The following is a 19192-nucleotide window of genomic DNA, read 5'->3' as shown; positions in this document are numbered from 1 at the left end:
CAAAGTGCCTTGGACCCCAGAGTAGCCCAGGCCTCAGGACCTATGGGATGAGGCCAAAGTGACTTGCCTGGGAGTTTCCCTGGCCTCTAACTCTTCAAGCTCACCCTACGCTCAGAGCTACCCTCTCCACCCAAAAACTCCTCCCACCCAGGCCTGTGGAAGGTCCTGTCAAGCCCTGAGGCAGGCACTGTCTGCTCCTCCACTCCCTCTCTCTAGCCTCAGTGTGTACCGTAGGACCTATTCTGTGCCCTGCTGTGTGCCTGGGGAATGGCCACCCAGGCAGCATCCCCACCAGAGGCCCAGGCCATGCCCCAAGTGGCCTCCAGGGGGCGCCGCCGCAAAGCCTGTTTTTGGGCTCCTCCGAGCTCAGTAGGTGGTGGGCCGGCGGCTGCAGCTCAAGCCCCCAGGTTGTGCTGGCCCACCCCCCACCGGTGCTCCCAGGCTGGGTCCCGCTCAGAACGGCCCCCACCGCACACGTGTTGTGCTGCTTACCGCTGCCTCATTTCTCCCCCCGGCCCGAGGTGGACCCTAGGTCCTGGGCAGGCCTCGTGTCCACATGTCCGTGTCTTTTCACCCGTTTGCGTGTGACCATGGGTCTGCGCGGCCTGCTCCGGCCACGGCAGGTGCAGGGTTAAGGCGGGGGGAGGTTTTCCCGAGTCGGGAGGGGGATGAGGGGCGGACGCCGTCCAGCCCCGCCCCGCGCCGGAGCCGAGCCGGAGCCCCGCCGGAGCCTGGCCTCAGCCCCAGTCAGAGCCCGCACCAGCGGAACCGGAACGGCCGACCCCGCGCCCCGGCGGCGCCGGAGCCCGGGCCGGTGAGTCCCGCGGGAGCCACGCTCAAGGGAAGTTTAGGGGCATGGGGTGTAGAGCCCCAAGCGCGCTCGCCTGGACCCGCCCCCCCTCCCCGCCCCCTACTCCTGCGAGGTGGAAGTTTGAGGCCAGGAGGCCCTCGCACCAGCGGTCCCAGGAGCGTGGTCCCTGCGGGGGGCTGGGAGGGGAGAGGCTGGGGAACTTGGGGATCTGCTGTGAGGGGACCCAGAAGTCCAGCTGCCCATTGCTGCTGGAAACGCCCTAGACTCTGGGACCGTAGAGTCCTGTGCTCACAGGATCCCCACATCATTCGCCTTCTCCCTCTGGACATCAAGGAGGCTGGCCTCTGAGAACGGGGCGTGGACAAACCCCTGAGGGTAGACCTCAAGGGGGAATGTGGGACCTTGGCGTCCAGCCCCTCCTCTGATCTTGGCCTTTTGCTAGTGGGAATGGATGAACTTTATGGAACAGGCCCCAAAAGGTTGGTAAGGATACCCCGGAGTCTGATCCCTGGCAGCTACTGAGAGACCCTTATGGCTGCCCAAGGCACACTGGAAGCCAGGAAGCAGGGAGGGTACAGTAGAACTCTGCTGATGCAGAGCACCAGGGTGAGAATTTTTGAGGGGAAGGAAAGGGGGCCAAGATGGAGAGTCCTATCCTAGGCGTCTTGCCTCCCTCCTAGACCTAGATTTGACCAGGGAGCTCCTAGGTGAGAGCAGGGTTAGGAGCAGAATCCCTCATGCACCATAGGAATTAGGAGAGTTGCCTGGATGTCTGGGAGTCTCCCCTCCTCACTCCAGGAGGTGTGCCTCCACAGTGGTGTGCTAGCTACCGGGGGTGGGTCCTCCTCCTGCCTTTCCCACCAGTGATTTTGGGCCAGCCCTGCTCTCAGCTACAGGCTGCTCATCTGTACCGTGAGGGGCTATATCCAGTGGCACTGACCCTTTGTTTTCCCTCTCTCCTCCAGGTGAAGGCAAGGTCCCTGGACTGGTCAGACGTCCCCTTGTAGCCCTGGTAGAATCAAGATGAGGCCCCATCTTTCCCCCTCAGTGAGGCCTGTAGCCTGAGCAGATGGCATGGCCTGCCACTGGAGGTGAATACCATGGCCACAGGAGGTAGCCGGGCCTTTGCTTGGCAGGTGTTCCCACCCATGCCCACCTGCCGGGTGTATGGCACAGTGGCATACCAGGATGGTCACCTGTTAGTACTGGGGGGCTGTGGCCAGGCTGGACTACCCCTGGACACTGCTGAGACACTGGACATGGCCTCACATACATGGCTGGCACTGGCACCCCTGCCCACTCCCCGGGCTGGCGCGGCTGCTGTGGTGCTGGGCAAGCAGGTGCTAGTGATGGGCGGTGTGGATGAGGGCCAGAGCCCAGTAGCTGCTGTGGAGGCCTTCCTGGCTGATGAGGGCCGCTGGGAACGTCGGGCCACACTCCCTCAGGCAGCCATGGGGGTTGCGACTGTGGAGAGAGGTGAGTGGCTTCCCAAGGAAAGTCCGTTAGGTGCCCCAACACCCTCCATTCTTCCTGACTTGGTCCCTTACCCTCAGAAATTGGGTAAGAGCTATGAATTTTGCCTGGGTGCCCTGGACTTAGCTTTGCCTTCTCTACCCTTGCCTCCCTAGCTCTGAGTTGGGCTAGCAGCAGCCTTAACTGCCTTTTCCAGCTGTCAGGTGGGAGGCAGAGCCCAGGCTGGCCCCCAGCATGATGGGAGGCCCCAGTCACCTCCCTGCCCCATTCCTCCTCCCTAAGAGACAAGGAGGGATGGCCCAATGACTCCCAGAGTTATAAATAACCTGGGGGAGAGGGAGAGGAGCAGGGCCTTGGCTCAGAGCCCAGCAAGTGCTTAGATTGCCCCCCCCTACACACACACACCAGGGAGCCTGAGCTGGACAAAGGTCAAGCTGGCCTGGAGACAGTTGCTGTGGAAGCTCCCAGCTGACTAACCCATCTCCCCAAGACCCCCAGACATGCCCCCGGGTGACCCTGAGGGCATAACAGGGCAAGAACCTACTCTAGTGAAAGGGCAGGGTGGAGAGGTACTGGCAAGGCTCCTGGGCAGAAAGAAGGCTTGTGGCCAGCACCCTCATCCTGCAGGCCCAAGCCCCTCTCCCAGCCCCGGAACTGATCCCCAGAGCCCCTTCCCCAGTCTGAGTACCATGCTGAGCAGATCCCCAAATGCCGCCCCCCCTCCCCCAGCTTAAACCATCCTCCACCCTCCTTCCCCCATGGGATCCCCCACCTTGTGGCCTCCAGGTCTGACCACCAGTCCTGCTTGGATGCCAGACTTGGTTGCCATAGCATCTCCAAGGAAACGGAGACAGATTATAATTAGATCGGCTGCCTCCTGCTCTTCATTTGGAGGGGCCCTGGCCAGAGTGGGAATCCTAGATCTCCCAGCCCCGACTCCAGGCAGGCAGATTTCCACTTTGCTGCTGGGGAGGGATACCACAAACACATGGTCCACAGCCACCCCCAGGCCTGACCAGGGCAGCTGTCAGAGTGAGGTGCCCTGGAGAGGCTGGGCTACAGTCTGAATTACTCTTTTTTATGCAGATGGTATGGTGTATGCTCTGGGGGGAATGGGCCCCGATACAGCCCCCCAGGCCCAGGTTCGGGTGTATGAGCCCCGTGGGGATTGCTGGCTTTCACTACCTTCCATGCCCACACCCTGCTATGGAGCATCTACCTTCCTGCATGGGAACAAGATCTATGTCCTGGGTAAGGACCTGGGGGATATGGGAAATGGGCTTGAAGTCCAGAAGCATCTACCCCAGGTTGGCTGGGATCAGGCTTAGTATGGGATGGCGGGACAAGAAAAGCTTTATTTGGGTAAGCCAGGTTTGCTCGGAGGCTCTGACCTCTGGTGGCCCTGCTGGGACTGGAAAACTAAACCCTAGAGCCTGAGGATCTGCAGGGTGGGTGATCCATGCTCTGGTGTGCATACAGCTGGGTATGGGGAGCTGGGACGGGCAGTGATGAAGGCTCAGCAACCTCGTGAAGAAGGAGACTTCCAGACCCCCTGGGCTCTCTCCCAGGTGCCCCAATTCCCTTGGCAGGGGGCCGCCAGGGCAAGCTCCCAGTGACTGCTTTTGAGGCCTTTGATCTGGAGGCCCGTACCTGGACCCGGCACCCAAGCCTGCCCAGCCGCCGGGCCTTTGCAGGCTGCGCCATGGCCGAAGGCAGCGTCTTTAGCCTGGGTGGCCTGCAGCAGCCCGGGCCCCACAATTTCTACTCCCGCCCACACTTTGTCAACACTGTGGAGATGTTCGACCTGGAGCATGGTGAGCAGTGGCTGGCCTGGGCTGTCCTCCCATTCTCCATGGGATGGAGGGGTGCAGTGTGTTGAGGGGGCTAGATCTGAACTCCTCTCTCCTGCAGGGTCCTGGACCAAGATGCCCCGCAGCCTGCGCATGAGGGATAAGAGGGCCGACTTTGTGGTTGACTCCCTTGGGAACCACATCGTGGCCATTGGCGGCCTTGGTGAGTCTCCGCGTGGCTAGGGATAGGGGAGCCCAAGACAGGAAGGAGTAGCCCTCAGCCTGAGCACCACCTCCTATCCTTCTCTAGGCATTCCAGGGATCAGGGCTTTGTGAGCTTTCCTTTCCCAGTCTGTGAAGTGGGCAGGGTGTGGTCTATGTGGCCTAGCTCTTGGGGTATCCCTCATACTTGACTGAGGGCTCTGTACCAGCAGTTGCCTATGAGACACAGACAGGACAAATGCCCACTGAATGAATGGAAAAATAGGAATATGAATGAATAAAGGAATGAATGATGAATAGGGGTGATGAGTAGCAAGGCACTGCCAGCCCCTCCTGGGGTGGTGCCTGCTGGGCCTTGTTCTGGGTTCAGGGAGCAAAAAAGCTGGAGCCCCTGCAGCCTGTGCCATTTACAACCTCTGTCTCCTTCCTGCAGGAAACCAGCCGTGCCCTCTGGGCTCTGTGGAAGGCTTCAGCCTTGCACGGCGGCGCTGGGAGGCACTGCCTGCCATGCCCACGGCCCGCTGCTCCTGTTCTAGTCTGCAAGCTGGGCACCGGCTGTTTGTCATCGGGGGTGTGGCCCAGGGTCCCAGCCAAGCTGTGGAGGCACTGTGTCTGCGTGATGGGGTCTGAATGCCTGGTGCGGCTTGTCTACTGGAGCAGCTCAGTGCCAGAGGCAAATGTCCGTGGCTCCTTTTGCTGCTGAGGAAGCTTGCTGTGGCCCTGGGGGCTGAAGGAGGCACAGGGGTGGGCACTTTAGATACTGCCTTGGGGACTTGGGGGGGCCTTCGTCTTTAGCGCAGGACACACATACACTTACACCCACCCTTACCCACATTCATTCATGGACCATGCCTAGCTCCCCTCTTGCTCTGGAACTTACTGGGTCCTCTGGCCAACTGGGAAGTAGGAGGAGGGAGAGCTAGCCTCATGCCCCACAGGGTCGGTGCCTACCTGGAATTGACCAGGCCCACCCCAATGTCTGTTCCTGAAAAAACCTAACTTCTAGCCTGCCTTGAGGTCCCCGTGGACCCAGGAGGGTTCAGAGAGGGTAGGGGACAGAGAGGGAATGGAGGAGTGGATGCAGGACCCTCCAGAGGGCCAGAGGAATGTAGGCCTTGGGCCCTTTACGCTGCTGGCTGTGTGACCTTGAGCAAGTCATTTCACCTCTCTGTGCCTCAGCGTCCTCATCTGTAAATGGGGATCTCTGAAAACTTCCTGCCCTACCTACCTCACAGGGCTGTTGTGAGGACCCAGGGAGTTCAGAAGTGGAAGTAAAAGTGCTGCTAAAATCTAGTCTATGGCCCCTGGTGTGGACTCTTGTGTTGTCCCTGAAGTGCCTGACCCTCCTTCAGAGGCCTCAACTCTCCCAAGGATGACAATCCAGAGGAGCCTTTTGGATCTGACCTCTGCCCTCCAAGTGTTCTGGTATCTAAGCCCCACCTAAGCCTCAGCTTCTCTTTTGGTGACATAGGATGACCACTGGTCCCCACTGTCCTGGATGTTAGAGGGAACTCACAGGATACCAGAGAAGAGCTCAGAAAACTACAACAAAATACAACAGGGTCAGGATGACCTCCAGGTATATGCCACACAGCATCTCCTCAAAGCCTGTGCTCACCTCCATAGAGAGGGGTAGTCCAGTGGGGCTGTGGCCAGGACAGTCTTCCTCTGTCCCAGCTGTGGGGAAGCTGTCTCTTAGGCAGGACTGGATGGCCACCCACCAGACCCCTAGAGGCAATAGCCCACCAGAGAAAGCAAAGCTACCAGCTCTTTCCTCTTCCTCCATCTTTGCTGCCCATTAGTAGGAGCCATTGAGTCTGCTTTCCTTGCAGCCACACTGAGTGCAAGGAACTCACAGCTCGGTTTGCTGCAAGAATGAATTTGGGATCCTGGACCCACCTGCTGTGTCCTTGCTAACGCTCCTGGACACTTAGCCTCCTGCAGGCCTAACCCCTTTTCACTCACTGGCATGGTTCCCAGGGCAGCAACTCCCCTGCCCAGCACACAGGCACCAGGCACAGGGCTTAGCAGTGCCTTACTGTTCTCCAGCCTCTGAGACCTCCTGGGCTGCAAGCACGGAGAAGCTGCTGGGTCAGCTGTCCTTGTTTAATGCTCTGGACCAGTTTAGACACTCAGAGACCCCAGCATGAAGGTAATGCTGCAGCACCTTGGGTCTTGGGATCCCCGGGATGTCAGGCAGTGTGTCGGTGACTGGGGCCTGGGGCTCCACGTTGTCGCTGCCACAATGGCCACCCCGGGATGGCTGGCAGAAGTTCTGCTGATAGGTGGTGCTGGAACGGGGAGGCCGGACCTGCACAAAGTGGACAAGGCGCTGGGGAAGGTCACTGAGTCCTGGGCCTGACTGGAAATCGGCCTGGTAGGAGGATTTGAGGGGCCGCTGCTGGCGCAACTCCAGCTCACAGGGTGCCCAACGCAGGAAGGTGTGCTGCTGCCACAGACGCTCCAGGTCTTTCCGTCTTCCGATTCCCTGCAGCAGGCAGTAGGGGCCCTCCTCAACAATATGGGCCCTTGGCCCGCAATTCTGGCACCAGGCACTTCTTTGGGCCCCTCCTAAACCCAATCCTGCTTGGTGATACCTGGCTTGTGCCTGGCCTCCCTGGCCTGTAACCTGACCTCTTTGGCCTGCCTCCCCAGCCATGCCTTCCATTCTAAGGTAAAGCCCCAGAAAGTCAGTGGCCTCAAAGATATTTGCACATTGTCGGGCAAGTTGGTGGAAGAAACCAAAGCATAAGTACCCCTACTGGGGAATGGGCTGTTTCCCAGAGAAGAGAGGTTGTCAGGAAGACAGACACTCCCCTGTCTGTGCCAGGAGCCCCCCCTCCCTGCAATGTCTTATCCCCTCCACCCTAGCTCAACTTCAACCTAGGCTGGGGGCCTGCCCACTTTCCTTCCTCTCTCCAGCACTCACTTTGTCGTAGGAAGTGCGGTTGTCATGTTTGGAGAAGAAGTGTTGCTGTACTGGCTCCTTGAAAGACAGTGAGAAAGAAGGTGAATGGGGAAAAATGATGCTTACCTCACCCCAAGATATTACCTCAGGGCCCGTAATGGAGGGAAGCTCCCAGGAGCCACCAGCCCTAAACTACTAAACTGCCAACGCACTGAAAGGGCACATATGAATTAAAGCAACATCTCACTCCTGGAACATCTCATCCTAGTACTTGCCCCGAAAGCAGAAGCCTCTGGGGCTACTGTTTGAGAAAGGGACTGAGGCATCTTCCAGGACATTCTGTCACCAGGGGGGCAGTGGTTCAAGTTTCACATGGGGCCTTTTAACTCTAGATCACCCAGGACAAGCCTTCACGTCTCTCCTCCTCTCTGTCCACACTTACTCCCTCATCAGCAACCCAGGCTCTTGGCTCTAAATGCCACCTAGAAACTGAAATTTCTCTCTCTTGCTTAAGCTTTCTCCTGAACTCCAGCTGCCTACTCCATATCCCCATGTAAATGTCTAACAGGCATCTTCAAACGCATGACTGAGTTCTGGATCATTCCCCAAACCCACTCCACCCACAGCCTCCCCCAGCTCAGGTCATGACAGCTAGATCCTGCCAAAAACCTCAGAGTTCCCTTGATTCTTTTCTTTCACACCCTACATCCAATGTGCCAGGAAATCCTGTTGATACTTCAATACATACCCAGGATCAGACCATTCCTCAGCGTGGCCACCTTCTTCTCTTGCCTGAATTATTGATGGGCTTCCCACCTGGTGTCCCTGCTTCCAAGCTTGCCCCTCTAGCCTATTGTCCTCTTAGCAGGCAGGATAATTATTTTAATACATAAATCAGATCATATCCCTTGTTTGCCAAAAATCCACAACAGGTCCTCATGTTTGTAAAAGCCAAAGTCGTCATAGTGGTCCGTGAAACCCATACAATATTGATCTCTCCATTACCTACAGCCACAATGGCATCTTCACTGCTCCTCAAACACACCAGCTATTCCCACCTTAGGCCTTTGCACCACCTGTTCCTTCTGCCTAGAACTCTTCTCTCAGCTTGCCATATGACTCCCTCTCATCTACATCTTGGGAGGCCTTCCTTGAGCACCACACCAGCAGTCCCACCACCCCAACTCTGCATTTTTCACCTTTTAACATACTATATGACTATATATTATGCTTTTGCTTATTGTCTGATGCCCCTCACTAGAATGTAAGCTCCTTGTGGGCAAAGGTTATTGTCTATCTTGCTCACATCTGTAACTCCAACACTGAGAACAGTGCCTGGCATTGTGCTCAATACATGTTTGTTGTGAAATCAATGAACAGAGACAGAAGGTCTCCAGGGCATTTGCTTTGGCCCACTTGGGGCCAGAGAACCATGCCCCATCCCCAGGCAGAGAAAGACCACATCTCAGGCCCTCAGACTTCAGCAGGAATCTCTCCCAAGACCATCCACTTTGCCTTTGTCCCTGGTCTCCATCCCCAGAGGCCCCCTCCCTAGTCACTCAGCTTCTCCTGCTGCAGACATGAATGAAGTTCAGTCTTGGCTGGGTTGGGGTATGAGCAATGGCTGACAGCAGGTTACTAGATAAAAGGCAGGGCTAGCTCCATCCCAGATTCCTGAACTAGAATCTTCAGGGTGGAGCCTGTGGTGTCTGTCTTTAACAAGCTTCCCTATTGGGACCTCCTGCCTTAGACACCCAGTGGTGGTCTCCAAGAATGAAAGCTCCATGAAGGTGGGAAGCCAGCCAGCCTTACTGTTCATTTCTCATAAAGCAAGCTGACGTGACAAGGATTAAAAACTCAGGGCAGTTTTAGAAAAAAATGTAGGAGAAAATCTTCAGAATCTAAAGCTAGGCAGAGTTCTTAGACTTGACATGAAAAGCTAGAGCCATAAAAGAAAAAGTTGATAAATTAGACCTCATCAAAGTTTTAAAAAAAGTTTTTCTCTGTGAAAGTCCACGTGAAGAGTATGAAAAGACAGGATACAGACTGGGAGAAAATATTTGCAAACCACATATCTGATAAAAGGACTAGTATCTAGAGGCGTAAAGAACTCACACAACTCAACAGTAAAATAACAAACACTCCAATTAGAAAATGGGCAAACAACGTGAAGACACTTCACGGAGGATGATGTACAGATGGCAAATAACACATGAAAAGATGTTCACCATCATTAAACATTAGGGAAATGCAAATTAAAACCACAATGAGATATCATGACACATCAATCAGAATGGCTAAAATAAAAAAATACAGACAACACCAAATGTTGGTGAGAATGCAGACAAACTGGATTATTCATACAGTGCTGGTGGGAATGTAAAAAGGTACAGCTATTCTGGAAAACAGTTTGGCAGTTTCTTTTAAAAACTAAATATGCTGGGGCCAGCCCCATGGCCAAGTGGTTAAGTTCTCGTGCTCTGCTGCTGCAGTGGCCCAGGGTTTTGCCAGTTCGAATCCTGGGCGTGGACATGGCACTGCTCATCAAGCCATGCTGAGGCGGCTTCCCATGTGCCACAACTAGAAGGACCCACAACTAAGAATATACAACTATGTACTGGAGGGCTTTGGGGACAAAAAAGGAAAAAATAAAAAATCTTAAAAAAAAAAAAACTAAACATGCTACTACCATATGACCTAGTAATTGCACTCCAGGGCATTTATCCCAAAGAATAAGCTTATTTTCACCCAAAATCTGTACACAGAATTTCATAGCAGCTTTTTTTTGTAAGAGCCAGAAACTGGAATCAGCCCAGGTATCTTTTAATAGGTAAGTGGTGAAACAAACTGGTCCAGCTCCTCCACCCTGCGCTTGCCCAAGAAGCTGATCTGAGTGCTTTTCTCACCAGGCTGCCTTCACTCTGGCCACTGGGAAATTCTGGGAGGGGATGGAGGGAAGATGAGAGGAGGTGTTTCTTCTCCTATTTCCCTCCCAGGCCAGCCCCAACCTGGCTGTGTCTCTCCACCCAAGATCACCACTCCTCTCAGGGTGTCCCCCTCCATACCACTTTTCTTTCTAGGTTCTAGGAGCCATGCCTTCCCCTTGAACCTTTGGGCCCAGCAGTACTGACCACTTGGTTGTTACCAACCTACGAGACTGCCTTTCCCTGAGACTCCCCACACCTACTCCTTTGAATGTACACCCTCTTGAGTTCTCCTGCTTTAAGTGGGCTTTTTACTGTTGGGGCCTGACTGATGCTCAGTGCCCACTCCTTGTCTCCACACATAGCCGAGGTGGGAGACTTGTGAACTCTGCATTCCTCCTGTTTTCTGGAAGCCTTTTCCAGCCGTTCTAGTCCATTTCTGCCATCTCCTTTCCAGTCCTCCTCGGCCAGATGGGCAGGTGGTTACCCAGTCACTTTCTATGCAGCTTCCCTGACCACAGGAGGCCTCCTACTCACTCTTGAGCCCCTGGAATATGAGGCTGACTGTGGGCTAGACTACGGGCCTTCATGGCATCAAGGAATCTGAGCTTGAGGGCAGTTGTCAACAAAACTCAAGGCTTACTTCCTGGGTTATGGAGGCTCTCTCCCAATGATCACCCACCCTATCTGGGCCCTGACCCTTCCTCTATATAGAAGGAGCATTGAGCAAGACTGTCCAGCCTGGTACCGGCTCTTCTCCACCCTGCCTGTAGGGGGAAGACCTGACATTTCAGTAAAGAGGGGTCAGGCCTCACACATGTCCTGGAGATAGGCTGGTCCCCGGTGTCAGTCCAGCTGTGGCAGGGCTGGAGATGATGCTCTTGGGGCCTGAGAGAAGCAGAAACTAGCCCAGCCACCCCAGCTGCCCCCAGGGCTGCCTTGTACCTGGCATCGTTGCAGGAACACTGCTGGAGGCTGGGGCTTGGCTGCAAGGCGGTATTCTCGAGCACTTTCACTCTTGAATTGGCCTCTGTAGTGCCCGTAGAAGCCATTGTTGTGCTATAACAAGGCAGGCATGAGGGTGAATCCCACCTTAACCCCCACCCTGAGTCCCAGACCTCAGGGTCCCTAGGCCAGAAGCCTCTTCTTGGAGTTCCTGACAGAATAGAAAGAATATGAGGAGGAAGGACACCCTGGGAGAGGGACCAGCAGTAGAGAGGTGTTTCCCATCCATCATTAGAACAGTTGGCCTCAGCTGTGCTGGCTCACCTGGGAGAGCTATGTGTGTGTAGGGAAGAGCTGCCTCCTTTCATGCCTGCCTTCCTTTCTTTCTCTCTTTCTTTAATAAGGTCTTAATGTGGGCTAGGGAGATAGCAATGAAAAGATAGAAAGGTCCTGGCCCCTATGAACCTTCCTTATGGTGGGGGAGTCAGACATAGCAAATAGCATCAGGGAAGAAATAACCTGATGACTGGATCAAGAATGATAGGGAACAGGGATAGTCCTTCATGACAATGTGGGTGGGACTTGAACATGAGAAAGAGTCAGCCATGTGATGAGCAAAGGAAGAGCATTCTATGTGGTGGGAACTGCAAGGTCATAGGTTAAGAGGACAGAAAGAGAGAGATGTGTTGGAAGAACAAAAAGAGGCCTTATGACTAAAGGATTGTGAGCAAGGTAGAAAGAAGTGAGGTGAGGGACAGGCTTAGACTAGTTTAGGAATATGGATTCTCTTCTAAGAGCAAGGGAAGACTTTTCAGCAGGGGAGGGGACCAGGCAGTTGTGAGTTGGGGTGATTCAGAACATTAAGCAGAGTTATGAGAACAGGGCCACTGTCCAGTGGTGTGGTCCTTCCCTGGGGAGTCTGAGCGGAAGCCTACTTTGCTGTCCTCCCCCCAATATTAATAGTACGTCAAAAATCCCTGATGAGCAAGGATTGAATGGATCCATCTTTTGTGACAAGGTTGTGAACACCTGTTTGCCACACCCTCTGCTATTCTGGGGAAAGAAGGGAACCCTCTGAAACTGGAGCACCTAAGCAAGGGATGGACTTTCCAAAAGTAGTACTTCACCAAGAGTGGATATCTTCTGGAGAGAATTTCAGGGACGGGGACTGGCAAAAGACAGAAATGAGCACCTATGAGGGGTCTAAGAAGGAGCTGTATTATCCTGATATCATTAGGTTGACACCCTGTGGACAACCATGTCTAGCTAGGGAATGCCTATGGCCCAAAAGCTCTTTGTCTTGAGTGCTCCCTGGAGAGGACAGGTGTGCCTGATCCTCCATGATCATAGCCCTGAGTGGAAGGAACCTGTCCCAAGATGGTCTCTGGCCATCACAGTGGGTTCCTAAACATGACTGGGAAACCCCCTATCTTTTCATCCTGCTGGGGGCTTGAGTCACCCAACTTGTCTGTCCATCCTTCTACTATCTGTTGAACACCCCTTGCTCTCTATTCAGTTTAGTTCAATAGTATTTACTGGGCCTTTACTATATTCCAGGCATTGGGCTGGGTGTGGGATACATAGATGGAAGAAAACCGTCTTTGCCCTCAAGATATTCCCAGTCTAGAGAGCAGTCAAACTCTAGAAGTTTGGGGGAAACCAAGCAAAGGATTGGGAATAACTAGGGTGGCTAGAGGACTAGAAAGTTCAGCTGGTTAGCATGAGAACAGGACACACGGAAGGGGACATTATATCAGGAAGACTAGATAGGCTCCAGGGGTGACCTCAGGATGGCAGAGGGGGAGTGGGTACTTCGAGATCTTCCACCAGCCTGGATGCTGGATGAAACCCTTCTTGGTTTACTCTCATGATTCATTCAAATTCAGGGGCCAGGGCCAGGGGCCAGAATTAACTGTAGAGTGCACTCTTACCCAGGAGCCTACTAAAGCACTTTGCATCTTTCCAGGAAGAGGGCAGAAAAAGGCAACTTTCCTCTTGTCTTTTTGAGGCTATGTCTGAGCAAAAAGAATCTCAAGAGGTCAACTGTCTGTTGCTTAGTGACAAAGGGAAGTTGTGACTGCACAATGCTACTCATTGTTGAGGCAGTGCCAAGCCTGCTACCCTTTTGTGCTTCCTGCTCTGCTTTTACTCCTTTATGAGAGAAATATGCCCCCCAGCAATAACATCCTGGGAGAGTCCTTATATATAGAAACATATAAAGCTCCACAGTGGAGTATGATGAACATATCGTCAATGAAATACTAAAGAACATTTTAGAGACAAATCCTGCATTTTTTTTTTTTTTTAAAGATTTTATTTTTTCCTTTTTCTCCCCAAAGCCCCCCGGTACATAGTTGTATATTCTTCGTTGTGGGTTCTTCTAGTTGTGGCATGTGGGACGCTGCCTCAGCGTGGTCTGATGAGCAGTGCCATGTCCGCGCCCAGGATTCGAACTAACGAAACACTGGGCCGCCTGCAGCGGAGCGCGCGAACTTAACCACTCGGCCACGGGGCCAGCCCCGACAAATCCTGCATTTTTAAAACTGTGCAACGATACTGCTTGGGATAATAAATTTAGAAAATATTCCATGGAGTCAAAAGAAATGTTAAAGGGGTTGGTGGCTCTTAGGATAGAATTGCTGCTTCTGGATAAAGCTCTGTTGACTTCTCTCATAGGAGTTTGTGGTGACCAGGAACACTAGTCACAGCAGGTGAATGTTACAAAGGCATCAGTGAAGCAGGAGAGCATAACAGAAGAGCAAAAGAAGGAGCGTGAAAATATTTGACATCATGTTCCATTCCAAGCTACCCTTGGGCAGATTATTCTATCTTTCATTTGTAACACAGGGATGTGAACAGTTCACCCCTTTTACTAACGAAGAGAAGCTGGCGACCAACCTCTAAAAATGTGCCAATTAAAAGTTCAATGACAGGAAACACTAAGACCTCGCTGGTGTCACTGGCACAAACTCTGATAGCCAGAAAGTCCATCCTAGTATAGTTACTCTGAAGATCCCCTCTCACATGTATTCAGAGATACAAAGAAGTTCTTTGCAGCATCTGTATAGGGGAAAAACTGTAAGCAGCTTGAATGTTTACCAACAGGACAATGAGGAAATTGGCCTATAGTCACACAATGAAATACTGGAGTTGCTATTAATGGGCTACAGATACTTGAATCCATAGAGATAAATCTTAAAAATGGTGAGTCAAAAAGTCAATTGTAGAAGGATGCACAGAGAATACAATTTATGAAATAATTTAAACATGCAAACAATGTTATATATTGTTTGTGGATACAAATATTTGAACTAAAAGTGTAAAACATGCATAGAAATGATAACCATCAAATTCAGGATAGAAGTCACCTAGGGAATGGCATCAGAGAGGACAGAGTGGAGCTTCAGCTATCTGTAATGTTTTTATTTTTCAAATCTTTGTTTAGGTATAATTAACACAGTAAAATGTGCATATTAAAAGTGCACAATTTGAGGGGCTGGCTCCGTGGCTGAGTAGTTAAGTTCACATGCTCCGATTCGGTGGCCCAGGGTTTCCGTGGTTTGGATCCTGGGCGTGGACATGGTACTGCTCATTAGGCCATGTTGAGGTGGTATCCCACATACCACAACTAGGAGGACCCACAACTAAAACATACAACTATGTACTGGGGGGATTGTGGGAGAAAAAGCAGAAAAAAAACATTAAAAAAGTGTACAATTTGACACGTCTATGAAACATAACCACAATCAAGATAGTAAACATATCCATCACCCTCAAGTTTTCTTCTGCCTGTTGGTAATCTGTCTCTATGGTACTCATTAGTCTCAGGCAACTGCTGGTTGGCTTTCTGTCACCATAAATTAATTTCCATTTTCTAGAATTTTATATAAATGGAATCATTCAGAATGTATTCTTTTTTATCTGGCTTCTTTCACTCAGCATAATTATTTTGAGAATTATCCATGTCATTGTGCTTATCAATCACTCATCCTTCTTATTGCTAACAGTTTCCCATTGTATGGATATGCCAAATCTCTCCTCTTGGTCCTTTTTTTAAATTTATTTTTTTATGTATATATATATTTTTAGGAAGATTAGCCCTGAGCTAACATCTGCTGCCAATCCTCCTCTTTTTGCTGAGGAAGACTGACCCTGAGCTAACATCCGTGCCCATCCTCCTCTACTTTATACGTGGGACGCCTACCACAGCAAGGCTTTTGCCAAGCGGTGCCATGTCCGCACTCGGGATCCGAAACACCAAACCCAGGGCGGCCGAGAAGCGGAACGTGCGAACTTAATCGCTGCGCCACTGGGCTGGCCCCTCTTTGCCTATTTTTACCTTCTTTTTCTGTTAGAAGTACTTTCACATAGGACATTTTGGATACCAGTCCTTTATTAGACGTGTCTTTTGAATCCATATACAAATTAGGTTTTTTGTCTCTACTACACCACTAAAATTGCCCTTGTCAAAGTCACCAGTAACTAATTCTCACTCATTTTCCTTGACCTATCAGCAGCATTTGACACAGTTGATCTTCTCCTCCTGTTTGAAGGATGGTCCAGGTGGCTTCCACACACCCTTACTCTGACGGTGTTGTCCCTTCCCGGTCCCTGACCACACTGTTCTGGCTCCTTTGCTGCTTTTTCCTCACCTAGGCCTCTAAACTTTGTGTCCTGGGGCTCAATATGATCTGTTTTCCATCACTCCTTCATTGGTGATCCTATCCTGTTTCATGGCTTTAAAAGTCATCTATAACCACCAGAGGCAGAGTTAAATGAACCTCTCCTGTCCTACACCCTTCGCCCCTGCCCACCTTGACCTCAGGCTGCCCCAGCATCTAGCAGGTCAGGAAACTTGTTCGATTTTTTGCCTTCTTTCTCGTCTCCAGGTCTGTGTCCTCCTCCGACCACAGTGCCTCTAGCCCCAGCTGCTCCCGCTACTCAGTTCTCATTAAGAGCCACCAGGCCCCAGCCATGTCCTAGTCCCTGGCCACCCAGTCCACTCCACACGCAGCTGGGTGTGTGTCAGGTGACTCCTGAGCTCTTCCACATTGGCAAGGGGATGCCGGGTCGGGTGTGGTGGGCAGCAGAGAGTGAGTGTGGAGGTGTGAGGGTACATTTCCTGAGGTGCCTGTGGGCTGAGTATGGCGTGCGGTGGTGTGTGGCGCGAGGAACGCTGCCAGGCCTAGTCAACTATATGACAGTTATAACCCTTAGGACAGTTAAAACCGTTACTCTCGAGCCGCCGCGGGGCCGGACCCAGGGGGCAGGGCGTAATCCCATTGGTCAGAGTGGATTCTGGGGGCGGGGCCGCGCATGCTTAGGCGGGCTTGGCGGGCGAAGTCGCCTTGAGGCCACATCAGGGTAGCTCCAGGTTGGGTGTGTGCTGGTCCTGAGGTGGAGGCAGGAGGGGTTGGGCAGGGCGGGCTGGGAAGAGGGTGGAGTGAGGGTGGGGGCACGGTTGGGGAACCGTAAAGGGGCCTTTCGGATAGGTTCAGGGTTCCCTGGGACCTCGAGGAGTTTCCCGGGACGCTGGCTTCTCCACTTGAGCCCTGCATTGGCGTTCCCAGGCACCCTTTCTTTACCTGTGGTGGAAGACCACTCTGGCTCTTCAAGGAGACTTAACTTCTGTGCTCATCCTTGGAGAGCTCTTTTCGTCAGATTCACAGGCGGCTGCGGTCTCCTGTCCCGAGTCCCGGCCTGGGAAGTCAGGGTGAACAGGAACCCAGGAAAGCCCACTGGGGTTTGTCTTTGATTATTACTACGGAAAATCCCTTGGAGGCCTCTGGAAAGGACATCGGGGTAATTTAGTCTAGGAACCCAGAGCATTTCTCCTGGCTGAAGAGACTGAGAATGAGAGAAAACAGCTGTATGAGGTTGATACTGGCCTCGCCAAGGCCAGAGAGGTGGCAAAATCTGAGGGAGAGAACTGTTTTGTCTGCAACCGAGTGGAGGAGCCAGAGGGGCACTTGGAGGGCCTCACACCGTGGCCGCAGGATTCTCAGAGTTGAAGGCCGAGTCAGATGGGGAGGCTCTCTGCCCCTTAGGGCACCCTCTTCACCTCTGCCTTGCCAGGGCCCTTCCTGTGGAAATAGTCGCATTCCTTGCATGCACTCAAACCTTTCTTCTCCTTTTATGCTTTAATAGGATTGAGGGGTGAGAGGGGGAGGGAACCCTGCCCTTGAAAGTTTTTAATATGTGCATTTCAGTTTTTATTTGCCTTCTAATGACTAGTGTCCTACCTAAGAATGACTACCTCATTACTAGTGTTGTACTAGTATCTGCAAAGAGAAGTTTAGGCAGATGGGGTTTCTGCCCTCTGGGAATTTAAAAGCCTATACAGTTAGCGTGAAGACAGGTAAATGCACAGAGGACAGATAAACCTGAGGCCGAGCACAAGGAGCCCCATGTGGTCCTTAGACATGGTCAAGTGTAACCATGAAATTTCTTCAACCACATTTGAAACCTAAAAGGTTTCTCAAAAAGAATCAGTTAGGTCTGGAACCCAAGGACTGGTTATTCTAAACCCCAAGCCACATACTATATAAATTATTCTTTTTTATCAGCATAAATAGAAATGAAAGGTGATAGAGGATTTGTCATCTAGATGTAGTAATAATGGCATTATAGTAATGTGTATAAAATTGTCTAGATTCTAAATCTAGATTCTAGAAGGAGGAATTTCTGTTAGTGTGGACGGAAGAAGAAAACTCGGAGTTATCAAAGAAATAAGTAAACGTGAGAATCAGGAATCCTGTATGTACTTCAGTTCACCTCTTTTATTGAAATATCTAAGAAGTCTGGTGAGTCTAGGGACTTGAAATGTAATAATTGAAAACAAATCATAAATATTTCAATTTTATTTTTTATGTGTGTTTCTGTTTATTTTTTGTTAAGGTAACATTGATTTATAACATTATATAAATTTCAGGTGTACATCATTATATTTTGATTTCTGTGTAGACAATATCATGTTCACCACCCAAAGACATGAATTACCATCTGTTACCATACACATGTGCCCTTTTACTCCTTTTGCCCTTCCTCCACCCTCTTTCCCCTCTGGTAACCACCAATCTAATCTCTCTATGTATTTGTTTGTTGTTGTTTTTATCTTCCACTTACGAGTGAGATCATACAGCCTTTGACTTTCTCAATCTTATTTTGCTTAACATAATACCCTCAAAGTCCATCAAAAATATGGAACGCTTCTCGAATTTGCATGTAGTCCTTGCACAGAAGCCATGTTAATGCTCTCCGTCTCATTCCAATCTTAGTTTATGTGCTGCCAAAGTGAGCGCCATACAAATTTTTAAATTTGTGGATACTTGGAAAGTTTTGCTCCATTGTCCTTAGTTCCCAAGGTTTTTTTACTCATTTAACAGTAAATGTTTTCTGAGCACCTATTATCTGCGAGCCACAATTTCTAGATTCTGGAGATATAGCAGAGAACAAAACAGACAAAAATTCTTATCCTTAAAGAGCTTAACATTACATTCTAGTAGGCGTGGGTGTGCGTGCTGAGACAGACAAAACAAGGTAAATTAACATATAGTGTATTAGAATGATGGTGTGCTGTGGAGAAAAAGCAGGGGAGAGACATAGCGATTTTTGAGGTGTTATGATTTTGAATAAGTAGTAATTTGAGAGAATACCTGAAGGAAGTGGGGTAACCTATTATGGTGATATCTGAGGGAGGAGTGAACTAAGTGAAAGGAACATTATGGGAAAGAGACCTGAAGCTGGTGCCCAGCAAGGGAGAGCAACAGCAAGGAGCCCCATAAGAGGTATGGAATGGAGTATAGATGAGAGAAAGGCAAGGCTAAGGGGAGATTGCAGAGGACACAAGATAATCACGAGAACTCTGGCTTGTATTTTGAGTAGGGTAGGAGCAGTGGAGTTTGAGCAAAGGAGTAATATGATCTGACTTAGGGTTAGAGTCACTCTGACTGCTTTGTAGAGAAGAGACTATAAAGTGGGACAATGGTGAAATCATGGAGACCAATTTGGAGGCCATTAGAGTAATCCAAGCTGGCGGCAGTGGAATAGGGTTGTCACATTTAGTAAATAAAAATACAGGATACTCAGTTAAATTTTTATAATTTCAGGTAAACTATTT

General features: G+C 51.1%; 2 protein-coding genes and 1 non-coding gene across 4 annotated transcripts; 1 reads left to right on the top strand and 2 right to left on the bottom strand.

Annotated features, from left to right (window-relative positions):
* Positions 1 to 791: 791 nt before the first annotated feature.
* Positions 792 to 5589, top strand: KLHDC8B (kelch domain containing 8B). 2 transcript variants are annotated; one of them, XM_046652692.1, is made up of 6 exons: positions 792 to 814; positions 1777 to 2287; positions 3371 to 3535; positions 3874 to 4098; positions 4196 to 4297; positions 4730 to 5589. In XM_046652692.1, exons 2-6 carry the CDS (start codon positions 1912 to 1914, stop codon positions 4924 to 4926), a joined length of 1065 nt encoding a protein of 354 aa, XP_046508648.1. In that variant the 5' UTR covers positions 792 to 814; positions 1777 to 1911; the 3' UTR covers positions 4927 to 5589. The 2 variants fall into 2 exon arrangements, with proteins under 2 accessions (XP_046508648.1, XP_046508642.1); XM_046652686.1 differs by having other exon boundaries at positions 3853 to 4098.
* A 799-nt stretch (positions 5590 to 6388) lies between these two features.
* On the bottom strand, positions 6389 to 13031 carry C1H3orf84 (chromosome 1 C3orf84 homolog). Its single transcript, XM_046660250.1, has 4 exons — positions 13005 to 13031; positions 11074 to 11187; positions 7226 to 7282; positions 6389 to 6805 (listed from the first exon to the last, which is right to left on the bottom strand). Exons 1-4 carry the CDS (start codon positions 13029 to 13031, stop codon positions 6389 to 6391), a joined length of 615 nt encoding a protein of 204 aa, XP_046516206.1.
* A 5236-nt stretch (positions 13032 to 18267) lies between these two features.
* On the bottom strand, positions 18268 to 18374 carry LOC124231569 (U6 spliceosomal RNA). The gene has a single exon (XR_006886600.1). It is a non-coding gene; the product is annotated as a U6 spliceosomal RNA (small nuclear RNA).
* Between the last annotated feature and the right edge of the window lie 818 nt (positions 18375 to 19192).

This window comes from Equus quagga, chromosome 1, assembly GCF_021613505.1.
Source record: "Equus quagga isolate Etosha38 chromosome 1, UCLA_HA_Equagga_1.0, whole genome shotgun sequence".
Taxonomy (NCBI): domain Eukaryota; kingdom Metazoa; phylum Chordata; class Mammalia; order Perissodactyla; family Equidae; genus Equus; species Equus quagga.
Note: the sequence above shows the minus strand (reverse complement) of the source record. Positions and strands in the feature narration are given on the sequence as shown.

Coding starts and splice junctions, on each gene's coding strand:
- C1H3orf84 (XM_046660250.1), bottom strand. CDS start 13,031: ATGCAAAGTGCTTTAGTAGGCTCCTGG. Junction 11,188..13,004: donor GTGCTTTAGTAGGCTCCTGG/GTAAGAGTGCAC, acceptor GCCTTGTTATAG/CACAACAATGGCTTCTACGG. Junction 7,283..11,073: donor TGTTCCTGCAACGATGCCAG/GTACAAGGCAGC, acceptor CTGTCTTTCAAG/GAGCCAGTACAGCAACACTT.
- KLHDC8B (XM_046652686.1), top strand. CDS start 1,912: ATGGCCACAGGAGGTAGCCGGGCCTTTGCTTGGCAGGTGTTCCCACCC. Junction 2,288..3,370: donor GGTTGCGACTGTGGAGAGAG/GTGAGTGGCTTC, acceptor TTTTTTATGCAG/ATGGTATGGTGTATGCTCTG. Junction 3,536..3,852: donor GAACAAGATCTATGTCCTGG/GTAAGGACCTGG, acceptor GCTCTCTCCCAG/GTGCCCCAATTCCCTTGGCA.